This window comes from Rhinoraja longicauda, chromosome 11 (genome assembly GCF_053455715.1).
Source record: "Rhinoraja longicauda isolate Sanriku21f chromosome 11, sRhiLon1.1, whole genome shotgun sequence".
In the NCBI taxonomy this organism is placed as follows: Eukaryota; Metazoa; Chordata; class Chondrichthyes; order Rajiformes; family Arhynchobatidae; genus Rhinoraja; species Rhinoraja longicauda.
In genome coordinates, this window is record NC_135963.1 from 18,295,919 (window position 1) to 18,313,945 (window position 18,027).

The window sequence follows — 18,027 nt, forward strand, 5'->3', positions numbered from 1 at the left end:
CTTGGCAACATCCCATAAAATGAATTACTGAAACATATATTCAATATTTTTGCAACCTTTGTTGACCAATTTTTATATCAACCTTTGATCAGAACTTCCACACTTCAAATTGGCACAAGAGAATTAGATTGTAATTCCAATGCCCAGGCATGATTGAAGCCCAAAAAATTAACAGACTAATCCATATATTTCCCATCTGCGAAATGATGCTCATTACATGCTCAAGGAATGATGTGTGCGATGGGAAGAGCTGGGTAGATGAGAAGGTTTGGGAGGGTCGGTGTATTCCTGAAATTGGAGAAATCAATGCTCATGCTGTTGGGTTGTAAGCTGCCCAAGAGGAATATGAGGTGCTTTTCTTCCAGTTTGCATGTGACCTCACTATGGCAGTGGAGGAGGCCAAAGAAAGACAGGTTGGTATGCGAAAGGGAAGGGAAATTAAATTGAATTGAATCCGGGATCTCCAATAAGGTCTGGTGGACAAATTACAAATGTTTTGCAAAGTGATGGACTGGTCTACAATTCATCTCACCATTGTGGAGTAGGCCACATCGAGAGGATCAAAAGCAATAGACAAGGTTGGAGGCAGCCATATTTGCCATCTGCATCAATTCTTCAGGCATTGTTTACTGGTTGTATTAAATACATCCTTCTATTCATCTACACATATTCCTAATTTTTATGGTATTAAATCTACGTGTTAGTATTTCTTGAGAAGTTTAGTAACTCACCTCTATCTTGACAGTTTTATAGATCTTAATTTTCATTAAAAATCCTGTTATCCCGTTTCTTTTGATTTTCTTTTGCTTGGTTCTGTGGGTGTTATCTTACTTCTTATGTTTAGCTCTTGTTACCTTCTCGATTTGCCTAGCACCATTTCTGCTACTTTCTGCTTCTCCTCCTCTCTCTAGATTTTTTTACCAATTGTACAATTTCAACCGTCTAAACTGCCACATTCTCAACTTTTTGTACCTTTATATTGTGTTCTAGAACCCAACTGCTTCAAACACCAATGTTCCAAACTTCCAACTGACTGGTTTCTTTGTCTAAAACGTGGCAATAATTAAGCCGTGGGGCTGGTAAAATGTTCCCACAACGTTCCTCGAGAAATCTTTGTTGAAGCAGGTAGGTTGTGTTCAGTTGCAGTCCGTTCTTCATTTGAAATGTTTAATAATGTTCAGGCCTCGATTCTGATCCAGTCTTGAATGACCCATTTAGGGGCTTGAGGTGCCTGCATGGCATTGTCTCATCTGAAGACACATCTGGATGAATAATGAATAATTTACCTTATTCAGAGCACGAAAACTATGGCTCTACTTCATTGCTCATTGGCACCTCAACATATCAGATCTGTGCATACAATTTTAATATTATAAAATACCATCCAGCCAGAACTGCGGAGTAGATGATTCACCTTCACTTGCTCCCATGTGATTCACTCTATTTGGTATCATTAAATGGTGGACAGAGCAGGACACTGCAGTGACCAGACAGCATTACAGTCATGAAGACCTGTACTCAGAACGAACAATGCTTCTAGAATCAGTCTGAAGAAGGGTCTCGACCTGAAAGGTCACCCATGCCTGTCCCACTGGGTTACTCCGGCATTTTGTGTCTGCCTGTGAGTGCCTCTAGACAGTTTGTTTCGATGTTTACAACACTGGCATCCATTTAACAAAGTGCAAAGTTGCCACAAAAAGCATAACCAATCCAATCAGATTGATTACCTGCCCAATCGGTCACCTCACAATCAATAGTGATGGAAGCTGTCATCAATGGTGCTACTCATCTGAAAACTGCTTCTGCTTAGGTTTTGATATTTAGCTTATGATGCCCCCAATACCTTCTCACATCAACATAGCACATATCCGATGTGTCATGGAATGCCCTCCACATGCCTTGGTAGCTCCAAAACCTTTAAGAATCTTGACATGATAGCACTGCCCAACTGAAACTACTTCTACCACCTTAAACATTCATTTCCCCCATTACTGGAGCACAGTTGACTGAGTGTGACGTCAGGGTGATGGGCCACCTGCAGAATGCATGCTAGTTACCCACCTCCAAACACCTGCCGCTTCTACCATACGGACAACAAGGGCAGTGGATGGAGAAACTGCCAAATCAAATCATTAGCACCTGTAGGTTCTTCTCCAAGTCCTACACTATGTGGAAATACAATTGCCTGTCCTTCATTGTAAATTCTGGAACATCTCACCCAACAGCACAATGGATGTATCTTGGCGAGAAGGACCCCAGCAGTTTCAAGGCTCACTACCACCATCTCGTCAATTAGTTAATAGCAATAAATGTTGGCCTTGCCAGTGGTAGCCAGGTCTTGTTACTGCTGTGCTGCGAAACCAAAAACACATCAAGTGGGCATATTTAGAGATGGTTTCTAAAACGTACCTTGATGACTGATCATTGTTTCATTCAGTGTTCAATCACAGTGTAGGCAATCACGGTGTAAGCATGGTGTGATAGCAGTTTATCTTGGAACAAACAAAAGGGAGTATGTTCTCAACTCAATTCAGAAGTACTCCCGTGACATCTTTAAAAACATTAGAAAGGTAGTTGCTTTCGTTCTAATTAGATCGTATGTTCACCAGCACAGCCATTTCCATTGCCGGCACCTTAAGGACACTGGTTTGCAAATTATCAAGCCCTAGGGATTTATTGGCTTGCAGTGCCATTGACTTCACCAGCATTCACCAGGGCGGCACGGTGGCGCAATGGTAGAGTTGCTGCTTTACAGCGAATGCAGCGCCGGAGACTCAGGTTCGATCCTGACTACGGGTGCTGTACTGTAAGGAGTTTGTACGTTCTCCCCGTGACCTGCGTGACCTCCGAGATCTTTGGTTTCCTCCCACTCCAAAGACGTACAGGTATGTAGGTTAATTGACTGGGTAAATGTAAAAATTGTCCCTAGTGTGTGTAGGATAGTGTTAATGTGCGGGGATCGCTGGGCGGCGCGGACTTGGTGGGCCGAAAAGGCCTGTTTCCGCGCTGTATCTGAAATATGAAATAAATAAAATATGAAATTATTTTCATACTAATACTAATTTCCTTTACCTCCTCACTTTTCTCAAATAATGCTTGTTATTTGCAACATGCCTAGTCCAGTGTGTTCTCTGGTCACCTGCTCAACATACTGGTCCAAAACAAAAAGAAAACCCTAAAAAATACTCCAGGATTTCTTCCTCCTGATTTAGTTAAGCTGAACTGTATGCAAATTTAAAGATCACCTATATTTACTGCAGCACCCTTGCTGCATGCATTTCTAATTTCCTCTTTGATGGTGCCCCCTGCTTCACCAATACTGTTTGTAAGCCTGTGGATAACTCCCACCAACACTTTTGTCTCATGATGCTATTTGACTTCACCCACATCTTTATTTTCTGAAATAACATCCTCTACATTAAAGATGAAAGTAGAAGCTTGCCAAAAGATAGCATTGCTCACTTGATCAAGAAGGCAGCAAATGAGATTCAAGTTACATTCCCAAGAGGAAAATAAAACCAGCTACTCCACAAAATTAAATAATAAACACTTTTAATGTATTTTGTGCAGCTTACAGAAATACATTGGCCCGTAATTTGCAGTAAGATGTGGAAGAACTAATTCACCAACTCTACAGCGGCCGTAGAAATTAAATGTCTCTCTATAGTGTGCCCGGATGTCAGTCAGGTCCTCCAGTTGAAGCTCCATGCCATGTTCCGTCTCTGCCACTTGTACTGCCCTCTCCACCACACACTCATTTTGCAACTGGGATAAGCTACACGTTGAGTACACAATTGACCCGCCAGGCTTTGTGGCAAGAATACCAGAGCTGAGAAAGAGAAGGGAAGGGAGAAAAAAAATCAACACACGATTCTCTGGCAATATTGTTTGACATTAATCTTGAAATGCAATTGGAAAATTTGAGGCATTGATAGGAAACAAAGGGGGGATTAAATGGCCTGGCATATTATTACTGTATATTATCAAAGTAGGATTGAAATACCTACCAGTGGAACACAGTAGACCCGGGAACATCTATTGAGGGAAATGGATAGATACATTGTCAGTCAACTTCCCTCCATAGATGCTGCCTGGCCTGCAGAGTTTCCCCGGCTCCTTGTTTTGTTCTTTGAATGAGTGGGGAAAAACAAAATATTTAATAAAAACCCAATAATAAGGTCATCTGATGTTCCCACAGGCCTGTGCCATTTTGGATAATGACTGGTAACAAAAATGTAACTGATTCTTCTTAACTATGCCCATCTTTAGGGGGTGGGGGAGGAAGGGGAAGCAAACTGATACGACTAATACTCCCTGCATAAACCAAGACCAATACACTCAGCACAATTCAGGGATGTAACCTGAATGATTTACTCGCTAAATTAACTCGCTTTGTCGCAAAAATAAAAACGGAGAAATGCTGGAATACAGAAATAATAGAATATGCGACAAATATTCATCAGTTAAGGCGGTATTTGTCATTTGTAATAAGAGAAACAGTGTTTAGATTCCCTTTGAATGATCTTTCATCCTTTTTTATTTATAAACTTCTGATTTTCTGGCTTCTCTACCCCTGTATTCACAACTTTCATACTAAATAAACAGTTACCTGTGAATATCATGCCCACATCTAATAATATAGATTGCCTCTCACTTCTAGTAATTTTAAATTGGACAAGCAACATATCACCACAGCGAGGGTCCAGAGGCAACGTGAAAAATAAAAATCTAGTGTCACATTACTGAGATGGGGGGGGGGGGGGGGGGGAGGAGGAGGATGATCAATTTGGGTGGCAAACAGAGTGAAATGATCAAAATACTCACACCGAAGGTATTTATTCACAAAATGTTGGAGTAACTCAGCCGGTCAGGCAGCATCTCAGGAGAGAAAGAATGGGTGACGTTTCGGGTCGAGACCCTTCTTCAGTCTGAAGAAGGGTCTCGACCCGAAAGATCACCCATTCCTTCTCTCCTGAGATGCTGCCTGACCTGCTGAGTTACTCCAGCATTTTGTGAATAAATACCTTCGATTTGTACCAGCATCTGCAGTTATTTTCTTAAAATACTCACACCAATAGCTGGGTCTGTAATAGAGGCAGCATTTGCCGTTCCCTGATCCGCAACCTGTTGAAGATGTTGTTGTCGTCTTCAAGTACTGAATGCCTATCCGTTGTACAAGGAGCATCAACCAACACCTGCAATGACAATTAACATAAACAACTTTATTATTGATATTTTTTCCTGGAAAGTTTGGATGGATGCCAATAAACATTTCCACACTCTCTTCCTCCTTTGTTCAACGTAGAAATCGACAGGTTAATTTGTGTGCGGGTGAGTGGTAAAATCTGGGAGGGGATGATAGAAATGTGGGGAGAATAGGTTAGTGGGGAATGGGAATGCTCTGTAAGATGGCATGGACTCAATGAGACAAAATGGGCTCATAGAACAGTACAGCACAGCAACCGACCCTTTGCCCCACAATCTTGCGAACCTTAATGCATAATCTGTTTACACGGGTTATATATCTCATGGGCTATATATCTCCATTCCCTGCTTGTTTATATGTCTGCATAAATGTATCTTACACATTGCTATCATTTCTGTTTCCACCATTTCCTCCGGCAGCACATTCCAGGCACCTACCACTCTCTGTGTAAAAATAAATGCCTATTGAGTCTTCTTTAAGCTTTCCCCCTCTCACCTTAAAGCTGTGCACTCTTGCATTTGACATTTTCAACCTTGGATAAAGACTGACTATCCACTTTACCTCAGAATTTTATATGTTTTATTTTCTTCTGTGTTGTGAGGAAATATGGCATATGGTGATTGAAGCACTTTTTTCATGACACAATGAGGCTTGCCATGTAATAATGTACTCACCCTATCAAAGGTATCCCTCTCTATTTCTCCCCAGAGCCTGCCATCAAATGACGTGATGCGTAGTCTATCTTCCGTACAAAGATTCTTTGGGACATAATTGTGAAGAATTTTACGTAACCGACTTAGGCGAGATGAGGATATATCATTGATAGCAAGATGTCCTGCTCCAAAAGACAAGAACAATAGCAACATTTAACAATATGAAAATTAAAGCAGCAGATACTGCAAATCTGACTCTTATTTATGCAGTATCAGCACTTAAACGTATCTTCATCCCTCCTTCTGGACAATGACCCCACTAACAAACTTCAAAACTGATGCAAAGCTTTAAGGCTAATGACTAATTTTAAACCTTAATTCCTCCTGTCTTACTTTGTATATATATTTAATAGCCCAATAAATATTACACAAAATGTTGGAGAAACTCAGCAGGTCAGGCAGTACCTCTGGAGAACAAGGATAGGCGACGTTTCAGATCAGGACCCTTCTTCAGTTTGAGGAAGAGTCCCAACCTAAAGTGCGAGTCTAAAGAAAAGTCTTGACCCGAAATGTCACCTATCCATGTTCTTCAGAGATGCTGCCTGATCTACTAAGTTACTCTAGCACTTTGTATTATTTTTTGCAAACCAGCATCTGCAGTTCCTTGTTTCTCCAATAAATAAGACTCTCTTTTATTATACTGTTTTCAAAGTCTTACAATGATCATCACTGAAAATGCTTTGATAACTTACGACAGCATTCAGTCTGCAACAGTGCCAAAGTCTTCCCACCAGGCGCTGCACATAGATCGAGGACAGCGTGACCTGGCTGAACATCCAGAATGAGTACTGGAAGAAGTGATGCAGCATCCATTAGATAATATTCCAGCATTCTTAAACTTCCTTGTCTGAAATGAAACAAAATAACATTGAAAAATATATAATGCCAATAGATTTTAAAAAATCACCTTTCTAAAAGGAAAGGAAGATTCCATTTCTAACATTTTCAAAACTGATGCAAAGCTTTCATTCTATTTCATTTTGTATTTACTCATAATCATAATAGTACCTTATTAGCCAAGTATGTTTCGCAACATATGAAGAATTTGATTTGCCAGACAGTCATACCAATAAAGAGCAACAAGACATCCAAATAAATTTTTAACTTGAACATCCACCACAGCGACTCCTCCACATTCCTCACTGTGATGGAACGCAAAAAAAGTTCAATCTTCTTTCCTTCTTTGTTCTCCCGCGTTCGGGGCACTCGAACCTTCGGTTGTCTGGGCGATCTTGGCTCCCGCTAACGGCGGTCGAGCCCTCTGCGTCGGGGCGATCAAGCTCCCGCATTGGAGGGATCTCAGCTCCCCCGTGCCGGACGATCAGACCCCGGGTCGGGGCTAGTCGAACCTCCTGCGACTTTGGAGCTTCCCGACATCAGTCTTTACCCAAGACTGTGAGCTCCTCGATGTTGAAATCCGCAGACCATGGTTGGAGCGTCGATCCCAGGCAAGGGATCGCAGGCTCCGATGGCAAGTCCACGGCCTCGCTGTGGGGCTCATAGTCAGTCTCGTGCAAGGCCGCCAGCTCCATGACGTTAGGGGGCAGAACGACCGGAGTTAAGATCCAGAAAAAAAAACGTGAATCGCAACTCCGGCAAGGTAAGAGATTGAAAAAAGTTTCCCCCGACCCCCTCCCCACCCCCAACATTAAAAACAAACCAGAGAACATTAGCACAGACTTTTAAAACAAACTAAAAATAACAAAAAAGAGAGACTGTTGGCGAGACTGCCATCAGTCATCAGACACCATTTTATCTTCATTTTAAAAATTCCTGGAATTGCCAATTCCTAACACCACATCTGACATTCTGTCCTCCATTACCTGTATTTTGAAACATTTCAACATAACATAATATTTGAGCTGAGAGAATGACTGGGTGATATTCTGACAGGAGTGGGTATCTACAGGCAGAAGATGATTGATGCTTGGGATAGAGGAATGTTGAGAAAGGTTTGAGTCTACACAACAAATCTAATTGATTTATTAAGTTCAGAATTAAAAATGGTGAATACTAAAGTATTAGGAGCCCAATTACTGATGCATGCAAGTAAAGGTATCAGAAACCTGCACCTGGCACGTATTTATCAGTATGCCATGCCGTTTGAATGAACTGCTACATTTTAGAACAGGAATCGTACATCTTGAACGTATGGGGGGTTGTAAAGTTTCCAGCAATCTTTTTCCAAAGGAAGTGGACGCTATAAATATGTGCAGAATGGAGCGGAAAATGTGAATCGGTTAACAATCCACAGGAAGAGACCGAATCTGTGCAATAATCCCTGGATCTGCCCATCAGTTCTGACTATATAAGGAGGATGGCGCTTCAAAGAAGAGTAATAATGAATTTGTTTCATATTGTAACAACTAACCGATTAGGAGCATGCAGTTCTATTATTGCAGAGATGCAATAATGCAAGAACTGGCAAGTTATCAGTTGTCTCCCTCGCTTCAGGAAGTATAACTGGGTCAAGTTTAAAAAGAAAAATAACCAAACAAATCTTTTGGAGGAACCAATGATATTGGAAAAGACATAGCAATTTCTGCACAGACACCTGGAGTAACGTGTAGGAAGTAACTGCAATAATTCTATATCCACATTATAAGTGACCATAAAAGGCTGGATGGAAACAATCGTATATTTCTTCCACCAAATGGCCTCCAGAGAAGTGCTGGCTTCAACGTAGCGTGCCTCAAAACGGAGATCACCCCTTCACTATAGCGGATATGTTGCATTCAACAAATGGGCCGCAAGTGTTCCATGGACTAGCCATTAATTTAGGTACAAGGAACTGCAGATGTTGGTTTACAAAAAAATAACAAAGTGCTGGAGTAACTCAGTGGGTCAGGCAGCATTTCTGGAGAACCTGGATAGGTAGCCATGGAAAACATGGATAGGTAGCCATTAAAATACCTTGATGGTTTAAAACGTGTGGTATCTCCTCTTGGAAATGTGAAACATTTAAGGTTTGGGCTAACGGATAGATACTGTTTCGTTTCCAGGGAAGATGCAGATTCTCGGCCCGAGTCACCATCAGCCAACGAAGGATCAGGACAAGATTCAGACGTTTGCAAATCTTGAGATTCAGACGTTTGCAAGTCTTGAGGTAAATCCCGAATTCCGCGTGGTTTGCAGCCTGCCTTCGGCGTGCAGCCCGCCTCCTGGCCCGCCGCCTTGTCCCAGCCGCCGTACACAAAGTCTTTGGCCTGCTGCAGTTCCATCTGTCGGATCACCTTCTCCACGTCCTCGAAACCATTGAGCAGAGCCCCGTACTTTTGCTCGCAGAGGAGGCCGACGCGAACAGAGGGCCAGAGGTCACCGAACTGCGGGCCACAGCTCATGTCCAGGTTCTGCAGCGCCAGCTGAGCGCCTCGGGCACTGGGCCGGAACGAAGCCTTCGGGTGGAAAGAAGACACCATCAATCGACACCTCCGCTCAATCCTCCAAAACCTACCTGATCTCCCGGTTGCTAAACACTTTAATTCCCCCTCCCATTCCCACTCTGACACGTCCTGGGCCTCCTCCATTGTCAGAGTGAGGCCCAGAGCAAATTGGAGGAACAGCACCTCATATCTCACTTGAGCAGCTTACATCCCAGTGGTATGAACACTGACCTCTAATTTCAAGTAATCCTTGCTTTCCCTCTTTCACCATCCCTTCCCAGTTCTCCGACCAGTCCGATTGTCCCTGGTTATATTTTCTGTTTCCTTTGTTGTAACCTTCACCCAGCTAACAATTATCTATTCTACACTTTTCTTGATCTCCACACCCTTTGATGTCTCGTTCTTACACCTTACACTTCCTTATATAGTTTAGAGATACAGCGCGGAAACAGGCCCTTCGGCCCACCGGCCCACCGGGTCCCCGCCGACAAGAGATTCCCGCATATTAACACTATCCTTCACACACTAGGGACAACTTTTATATTTACCAAGCCAATTAATCTATAAACCTGTACGCCTTTGGAGTGTGGGAGGAAACTGTAGATCTCGGAGAAAGCCCACGCAGGTCACGGGGAGAATGTTCAAAATCTGTACAGACAAGCACCCGTAGTCGGGATTGAACCCGGGTCTCTGGTACTGCAACTGTAAGGCAGCAACTCTATTGCTGCACCACCATGCCGCCTTATCTGTGTCCCCCCCCCCCCCCCCCCACCACCTCCACCTTCCCCCCCCCCCCCCTCTCGCCTTTCCCCCTCTCGCCCTCGCCCCCTCCCCCCCCTTGCCCCATCCCGTCCTCTCCTCCTCCCCCTCTCCTTCCCCCTCCCCCTCTCCTTCCCCCTCCTCCTCTCCTTCCCCCTCCCCTCTCCTTCCCCCTCCCCCTCTCCTTCCCCCTCCCCCTCTCCTTCCCCCCCTCTCCCCTGACTTTGTCTGAAGAAGGGTCTCGACCCGAACCATCACCTATTCCTTCTCACCGGAGATGCTGCCTGTCCCGTTGAGTTACTCCAGCATGATGTGTCTATCTTCGGTTTAAACCAGCATCTGCACTTCCTTCCTACACGCCATCAATCGGGTGCCCGCTTCGACCGGTCGCCCCTGCGCTCACCGCGGTCAAACACACTCACCCATTTCTTCTTGTGAGCTTCTCTCCGGGGCGGCCGCTGCCACTCGCCCAGCCGCTCGCATAAAGTCTTCAGGCGGAGGCTGCAACCCCTGAGCGCCGCCATTACTGAGCGCCGCCCGCATCGGTCCGGCAAGAAACTCGCTCCCACCGGAAACGTTCCGCCGCTCGAAAGGGCCGGCGGCAACTTTGAATTCAATGACTCAAAATCAAACAAGGAACATGGTGTGTAGAAAGGAACTGCAGATGCTGGTATATACCGAAGATAGACGCAAAATGGCAGTGGGTCAGGAGGAAAAGGATGTAACTCGGTAGCGCAGCGGTAGAGTTGCTGCTTTACAGCGAATGCAGCGCCGGAGACTCAGGTTCGATCCTGACTACGGGTGCTGCACTGGAAGGAGTTTGTACGTTCTCCCCGTGACCTGCGTGGGTTTTCTCCGAGATCTTCGGTTTCCTCCCACACTCCAAAGACGTACAGGTATGTAGGTTAATTGGCTGGGTAAATGTAAAAATTGTCCCTAGTGGGTGTAGGATAGTGTTAATGTACGGGGATCACTGGGCGGCACGGACTTGGAGGGCCGAAAAGGCCTGTTTCCGGCTGTATATATATGATATGATAATTGAACACAAAGTGCTGGAATAGCGCAATGGGTCAAATCAAACAAGAGACTTAGTTTGTATTCTGAATAATTGTCGGAATTGATTCGTTCCTGATTTTTTTTCGCGTTGCCCAATTTCTAGCGTCTACGCAGAATGTCGCGTTTTAAAAAAAAGATTTTTTAACATCTCGGGTTTTCGTTGTGCTTTTTAAGGCGAAGTCGAGTTGCAGTGTACAAATAAAAGCTTGAAATTCGAAGCAACGCAGTCAGCATCTGGAAAAGCAACTCATTTTCCACTCATTTTCTGAAGAACGGTCTCGACCCGAAACGTCACCCATTCCTTCTCTCCTGAGATGCTGCCTGACCTGCTGAGTTACTCCAGCATTTTGTGAATAAAAATCATTTTCCACAATGTATTCGTTGACGCCCAACTTTGTTTAACCATTCACGCCACTGTATGTTTCTTTTTTTTCCTAATCAGATGTACAGCACTTTGGTCAACGTGGGTTGTTTTTAAATGTGCTATACAAATAAAATTGACTTGACTTCAAGACCACTTGCTGTTACTTCCATAGCTGTTTGGTTTTGGACAGGGATGACTAGGCTATCCAAATAGATTTGTGGATGGACAGACAATAGACAATAGGTGCAGGAGGAGGCCATTCGGCCCTTCGAGCCAGCACCGCCATTCAATGTGATCATGGCTGATCATTCTCAATCAGTACCCCGTTCCTGCCTTCTCCCCATACCCCCTGACTCCGCTATCCTTAAAAGCTCTATCCAGCTCTCTCTTGAATGCATTCAGAGAATTGGCCTCCACTGCCTTCTGAGGCAGAGAATTCCACAGATTCACAACTCTGACTGAAAACGTTTTTCCTCATCTCAGTTCTAAATGGCCTACCCCTTATTCTTAAACTGTGGCCCCTTGTTCTGGACTCCCCCAACATTGAGAACATGTTTCCTGCCTCTAACGTGTCCAACCCCTTAATAATCTTATACGTTTCGATAATATGAACACATTTTGCCTTGTAAATAGAAAGATTCAAGAATGCTAAAGGGTTTTGTGTACAAGTGACTGGTATAGTTGTGGTTTGCAGTCAGTAAACCATAGCAAAATGCAAGATAATGAAACTATGCTTGAGGACAAAACTGTCAGTTGTTATTGTTCCAATGATCATTGTGAACCATAATCGTTTCAGCCTCGAGCAACCAAGTTGGCCAAAAATAGATAACATTTTTACAACCTACAAACCAAGTCTACGACAAGCAACAATTACAATTTCAGTGATAATTTAATATGATAGAGTAGATTTCATGTTTTGGAAGTTCATTCAATGAAGAACTAGAATTTAACAGTGTATAGATGGCACAATAAATCATGTCAGAAAATACTTAAAATGTTGGCATAAGGTGTTGGTTAACAACTGGCACATTGACATGTGCATTTTTTCTCTCCAAACTCTTTGATAACAAGTCAAGACTCTTATTCTAGCATGTTGAGACAGGTGGAGTCATAGAATGATACAATGTGGAAACAGGCTCTTTGGCCCAACTTGCCCACACCGGCCAACATGTCCCAGCTACTCTCGTCCCACCTGCCTGCGCTTGGTCCATATCCCTCCAACCTGTCCTATCCACGTAACTGTCTGTTTCCTAAACCTTGGGATAGTCCCTGCCTCAACTACCTCCTCTGCCAGTTTGTTCCATACATCCATCACCCTTTGTGTGAAAAAATTACCCCTCCGATTCCTATTAAATTTTTTCCCCTTCACCTTCAACCTATATCCTCTAGTTCTCAATTCCCGTACTCTGAGCAAGAGATTCTGTGCATCTACCCGATCTATTCCTCTCATGATTTTATACACCTCTATAAGATCACCCCTCATCCTCCTGCACTCTAAGGAATAAAGACCCAGCCTACTCAACCTCTCCCTATAGCTCACACCCTCTAGTCCTGGCAACATCCTTGTAAATATTCTCTGAACCCTTTCAAACTTGACAATATATTTCCGAAAACATGCCTGCCCAGAACTGAACACAATATTCTAAATGCGATCACACCAATGTAGCACGATCCCCCAACTTCTATGCTCAATACTCTGACTGATAAAATTGGTATTGCTTTATTGTTGTTTTGATCAATTTTGAGCGAAAATTCCTGAGCAGTGGACACCTGCAGATGTGGTTTCTCAGGATCAGAATATGTTCATCAATTCCGATACATCACCTGATAATGGACAAGTTGAACTTGTCATTATGACACTAATTAGAGAGAATAGTTTCAAATAAAATAATGACACAAGAATGCTTACGCTTACCTAGTGAGTCAGGAAAAGACAGATCGAGACAGGGACCATTGTAGAGGTTTGTTAAACCAATGTGTGTTCAGATGTTTAAAATCACTAATTGCAACCTGTGATCATTTAGATCAAATGTTCCTGACTTGAGATGAACCAAATCTGGATGATGAGCCAGTCGGTTGTGAAAATGTGGCCCAGTTGGACTCCAGTTGAAGAAACGAAATACCAATTCAAAGCAAATTTGACAAAAGTATAAACAGCAGGGAGCAACATAATGCATCTTAAGCAGGGACTTCTAGTCGTGTGCATTTATGCTACAACCTGATTTGCAGGAGAGGTATTACGCATACTGAACACCAATGTCACAGAAATGATGTTGCTAACTTAATCAATTGACATTGAAATAAATGGTACCAAATAAATTATTTGGAGGTTTATGTGGTGTTTTAATACACTTGTTTAACTTGGATGAAGAAAATAGCTCAGCAGATTGAACTAAATTATTTTCTTTTTCTGATGTTAAAAATTGAATGTAACAGACAGTTAAATTGTTAAGATATAAATCAGTCAAAATCCAAATAAATATAAATAAATCCTAATTTGGTAAAATTAACAATTTTAAAAGGGCAAAGGTAAAATAATTCATTTGCAGAGGCATGAACCATCACAATCGTGAACAGTTGAAATAAATATGAAATGAAAAACAAATTACACATATTCAAGTTCAATAAATTTATTAACTACCAACAGTTGGTGGCACCAAACTCAATTACAAATACCTAAAAGCAATACCCGAATCACTGTGCAGTGGACCACAAGATTAATATGCTGTATATACAATCAGAAATCAGTGAATAAACTCAATTCACAATCAGTATGAATCCCAGCACTTTCTTTTTTTGAATTGGATTTCACTTCAACTTACTGAAGATTTGGTCAGCCACCTGGGGAAAAGAAAATACTTAGGCTTTATTCAATGTGCTGTTATAGTCATGAAACATGTGCATTTCTTAATTGTTCTTTAAAAAGATTGTAACAGAAAAGATTGCTTAGTTATTCAAGATCTAACAGACATGACAGCCAAACTGTCTCCCTTTGTAATGTTTTTTTTTGGACACCAGATCTAGAAAAAAATGATAACTCTTTAGAATGTATTCAGACCATGTAATTTCCCCAGCTCTTCAATTCCAATCTCTGAAATTACTAGTAGCTTTGCTATAATTTGTCCTCCTTCAACATAAGCACTGGACATTAAAAACAGCAAAATTCTGGTATTTATAGTAATGTCCAATAAAAGAGGCAACAATTACTTGATGAACTCCAAAATGTATTCAAGGAGGATTTTTTTAGGAAGACTAAAAGAGAAAACATTACTGAATAGTACTACAAGTAGGAATATTAGAGTTGATCCATGGGGACACCTTTCCCAAAAGAAAAGCACAAGAGGGTGAACAACACTCTTAGTAAATTGGATCTCTTTTTGGGCCCAATGTGAAAAATTAAGTGCTTACACAGTGGTCACGGGCATGCAGGAAGTCAAACAGCTCCTCGGTGCACGTCTCTTGTGTTTGCGATCTCGAGTTCACTCGGTCTGTGCACTCGTCCAGGCGTGACCGCAGTTGCACACACTTTTCAAGCTGCTCACATTGCTCTCTGAAGTTTGTCAAAGGATCCTACATCAAGTCAAATGTTTTAAATAATCAAAATGCACGTCAATAGCACACAGAGATGTTTGAACATTAATAAGCATTTGCCCCATACAATCTTGGATTTTACACTGAACTTGAGAGCACAATATCTACAAAAGTAGATGCCCGAAACTCTTTCTACAGTTGTACCGGGCCCTGGTGAGACCGCACCTGGAGTACTGTGTGCAGTTTTGGTCTACAAATTTGAGAAAGGATATTCTTGCTATGGAGGGCGTGCAGCGTAGGTTCACTAGGTTAATTCCCGGAATGGCGGGACTGTCGTATGTTGAAAGGCTGGAGCAATTAGGCTTGTATACACTGGAATTTAGACGGATGAGGGGGGATCTTATTGAAACATATAAGATAATTAGGGGATTGGACACATTAGAGGCAGGAAACATGTTCCCAATGTTGGGGGAGTCCAGAACAAGGGGCCACAGTTTAAGAATAAGGGGTAGGCCATTTAGAACGGAGATGAGGAAGAACTTTTTCAGTCAGAGAGTGGTGAAGGTGTGGAATTCTCTGCCTCAGAAGGCAGTGGAGGCCAGTTCGTTGGATGCTTTCAAGAGAGAGCTGGATAGAGCTCTTAAGGATAGCGGAGTGAGGGGGTATGGGGAGAAGGCAGGAACGGGGTACTGATTGAGAGTGATCAGCCATGATCGCATTGAATGGCGGTGCTGGCTCAAAGGGCTGAATGGCCTACTCCTGCACCTATTGTCTATTGAAACTATTTCTTGTATGCACTGGCGATAAGTTTACGTTTGTGAGGGTAGCAAAAGGAAAATAAGATTTAGCACAAAGCTGTTTTCGCTAAACCAGTATCAGATTACAATCAGACCAAATCTACATTCTCCAATTGCCCACAATACCTAATACCAATGGTAATATTCAATTCAGTTATGTTGCAATTTTAATGGTATCAGATCATTGCTTTGTAATATTTTTAAATTTGCCTTTGTGGTGGTCAAGCAGAAAAATGAAAATACTGAGGTGACAGCAGAAAAAAATTGCATTTAGTTATTATACTTTTTGTTTATTTGCAGCATAGCAGATAATTTCATTAAAAAGCATTAAGAACAAAAGTTGGCAACTGGAGAAAAAGCATTTTACACTTATCTCACCCGATGAATTAGTAATAAATTGTCCCTTAACATATGATGGAATAATCAGGTCACGTCAAGTCCCCTGCTATGAACATCCAGGACCACAAGTGACAAAAAATAACTGGAGTCAGGCATAATATCTCCCATATTTGGAAGATTTGGAAGAGGTTGGGCACTTAACAAAACTGGTTAACCTCCCAATTACTCATATTGAACAAGATTCAGGGTGCACATAAGAAAAGAACAAATTGTTAAGAGTAACTGCGGCAGAAGGAACTACAACATGTAAAGGAGCAAGCTTTTCAGTCTAATAAAGCAGATGTCCAATAAAAAAGACACCACCTCAGAATAAAAACCAAATGAAAGCTTCCACCTATCGATAATTTACTGAAAGCCTTACCACCAAATCCACTTCCTCTTCTTCCTAAGTAGAGAAAAAACTTGGATTAGCAAGAATCAATAAGAAATGCAACAAATTGATTCAGTATAGTTATTTGCATTTATGTAGTAGCAAGTTTCACCAAGAAAACACCTTATAGATGCTTGGATTAAACTCCATTTGCATTTCTCTATCCATTTCTGTAGCTGATCTCTGTCCCACTGTATACTTTTAACAACCTTCCACAGTCAGCGAACCCAGCAATCACGGTGTCGTATTAATCCTCTTGTTTTTAGATTTGGGATGGTGCCCTCTAATTTATATTGGCTTGCTCACATCGCAGAAGCAATATACGACAACTGAAAGCAGATCATAATTTGAAAATATCGTTTGTTGGTACAAGACTCATGTACATGAGCAAGTATATGAAATATTGCAACCGGCAGGTCATTCAGAAGGTGGAAACTGCAACGCTCAATGCTGAAGGCAGGTCATTCAGAACGTTGACGCAAAGAACAGCTGGTTTGCAGTTTAAAAACAAAGTGCTGGAGTAAAGCAAAACGATGCCTATCCATGTCATGTCCTCCACAGATGTGGCCTGAGCCGCTGTTACTCCGGCACTTTTGTGTTGTGTGGGTCACTCAGCATGGTGAGGGTGGGAGGAACGCAGTCTCCTTGAAGTGGAATGACCTGATGGGGAAATGTGGAGCACTAACGGTCTGATTAAACCCTCTCGCCCTTCTCCCTTTAGCCGGTGTTGCCCGCACTCTACAGCTGGCCGACCTCCGTCTGGCCTCCTCCTCGTCCCTCTCTCTCCTCTCCACCTTCTTCTCCTCCTCCTTGTCCTATTCCCCCTCCTCGTCCACCTTCTCCTCCATCTCCCTCGTCCTCCTCCTCAGTCCCGCCGCGGCGCCGAACCTGGCGGCCTTGGTTTGCCCTTGGCTCTCCGTCCAGGCCCAGGAAGCCTCGGCGACACGGCCAGGGGGGAGTTGGCAAGAGGCCTCTAGTACTCCCGCCAGGACTTCGTTCCCCTGACTGCCTTCCCCCGCGCCCGCCACCTCCCCTGCCCGCCGACCCCGGGGCAGCCTCACCTCCGGCTCTCCGGTGTTCGCCATCTCTCCGTCCTCCACACCCATGGCTCCGACCCTGGCTACGCCACTACGCCTGCGCGACGTGCACGCGCCAGTACGTCCGCGCGACGTGCCCATGCCATCACGCCCCCGCGCGACGTGCCCGCGCCGCCACGCCCGATCGACGTGCCCGTGCCTGCGCCGCCGCCCTCCTCCTTCACGGCCCCGGATGGGCGCGCTCTCTGAATAGACCATATTCCCGGGCCGGAAGTACTGCGGGCGAGTGCGCTTCCGGCTCCCAACACTGGCACTTGTGGCTGGGGAAATGAGAATATCAATTGGAAACTGGACTTATGTCCTAGTGGGTTGACAGAATCGACATTGGGACATATCAAAATCGATATTGAGA

The 18,027-nt window shown here is 43.3% G+C and overlaps 3 protein-coding genes across 3 annotated transcripts in view; all 3 read right to left on the reverse strand.

Annotated features, from left to right (window-relative positions):
- LOC144598053 (vitamin D3 hydroxylase-associated protein-like) overlaps window positions 1–767 on the reverse strand; it is a 52,841-nt gene extending 52,074 nt beyond the window's left edge. Inside the window, exon 1 of the mRNA XM_078407935.1 lies at window positions 732–767. Coding sequence (XP_078264061.1) covers window positions 732–767 — 36 coding nt within the window. The remainder of the gene's footprint in view (window positions 1–731) is intronic.
- Window positions 768–3,552: 2,785 nt separating this feature from the next.
- nsun4 (NOP2/Sun RNA methyltransferase 4) lies at window positions 3,553–10,624 on the reverse strand. Its single transcript, XM_078407936.1, has 6 exons — window positions 10,484–10,624; window positions 8,833–9,314; window positions 6,612–6,766; window positions 5,881–6,041; window positions 5,071–5,195; window positions 3,553–3,829 (listed from the first exon to the last, which is right to left on the reverse strand). The coding sequence occupies exons 1-6, from the start codon at window positions 10,583–10,585 to the stop codon at window positions 3,553–3,555; spliced, it is 1,302 nt and encodes a 433-aa protein (XP_078264062.1). The 5' UTR covers window positions 10,586–10,624.
- A 3,471-nt stretch (window positions 10,625–14,095) lies between these two features.
- On the reverse strand, window positions 14,096–17,771 carry uqcrh (ubiquinol-cytochrome c reductase hinge protein). The gene is made up of 4 exons (XM_078408377.1): window positions 17,640–17,771; window positions 16,570–16,593; window positions 14,890–15,051; window positions 14,096–14,322 (listed from the first exon to the last, which is right to left on the reverse strand). Exons 1-4 carry the CDS (start codon window positions 17,754–17,756, stop codon window positions 14,290–14,292), a joined length of 336 nt encoding a protein of 111 aa, XP_078264503.1. The 5' UTR covers window positions 17,757–17,771; the 3' UTR covers window positions 14,096–14,289.
- Window positions 17,772–18,027: the final 256 nt, after the last annotated feature.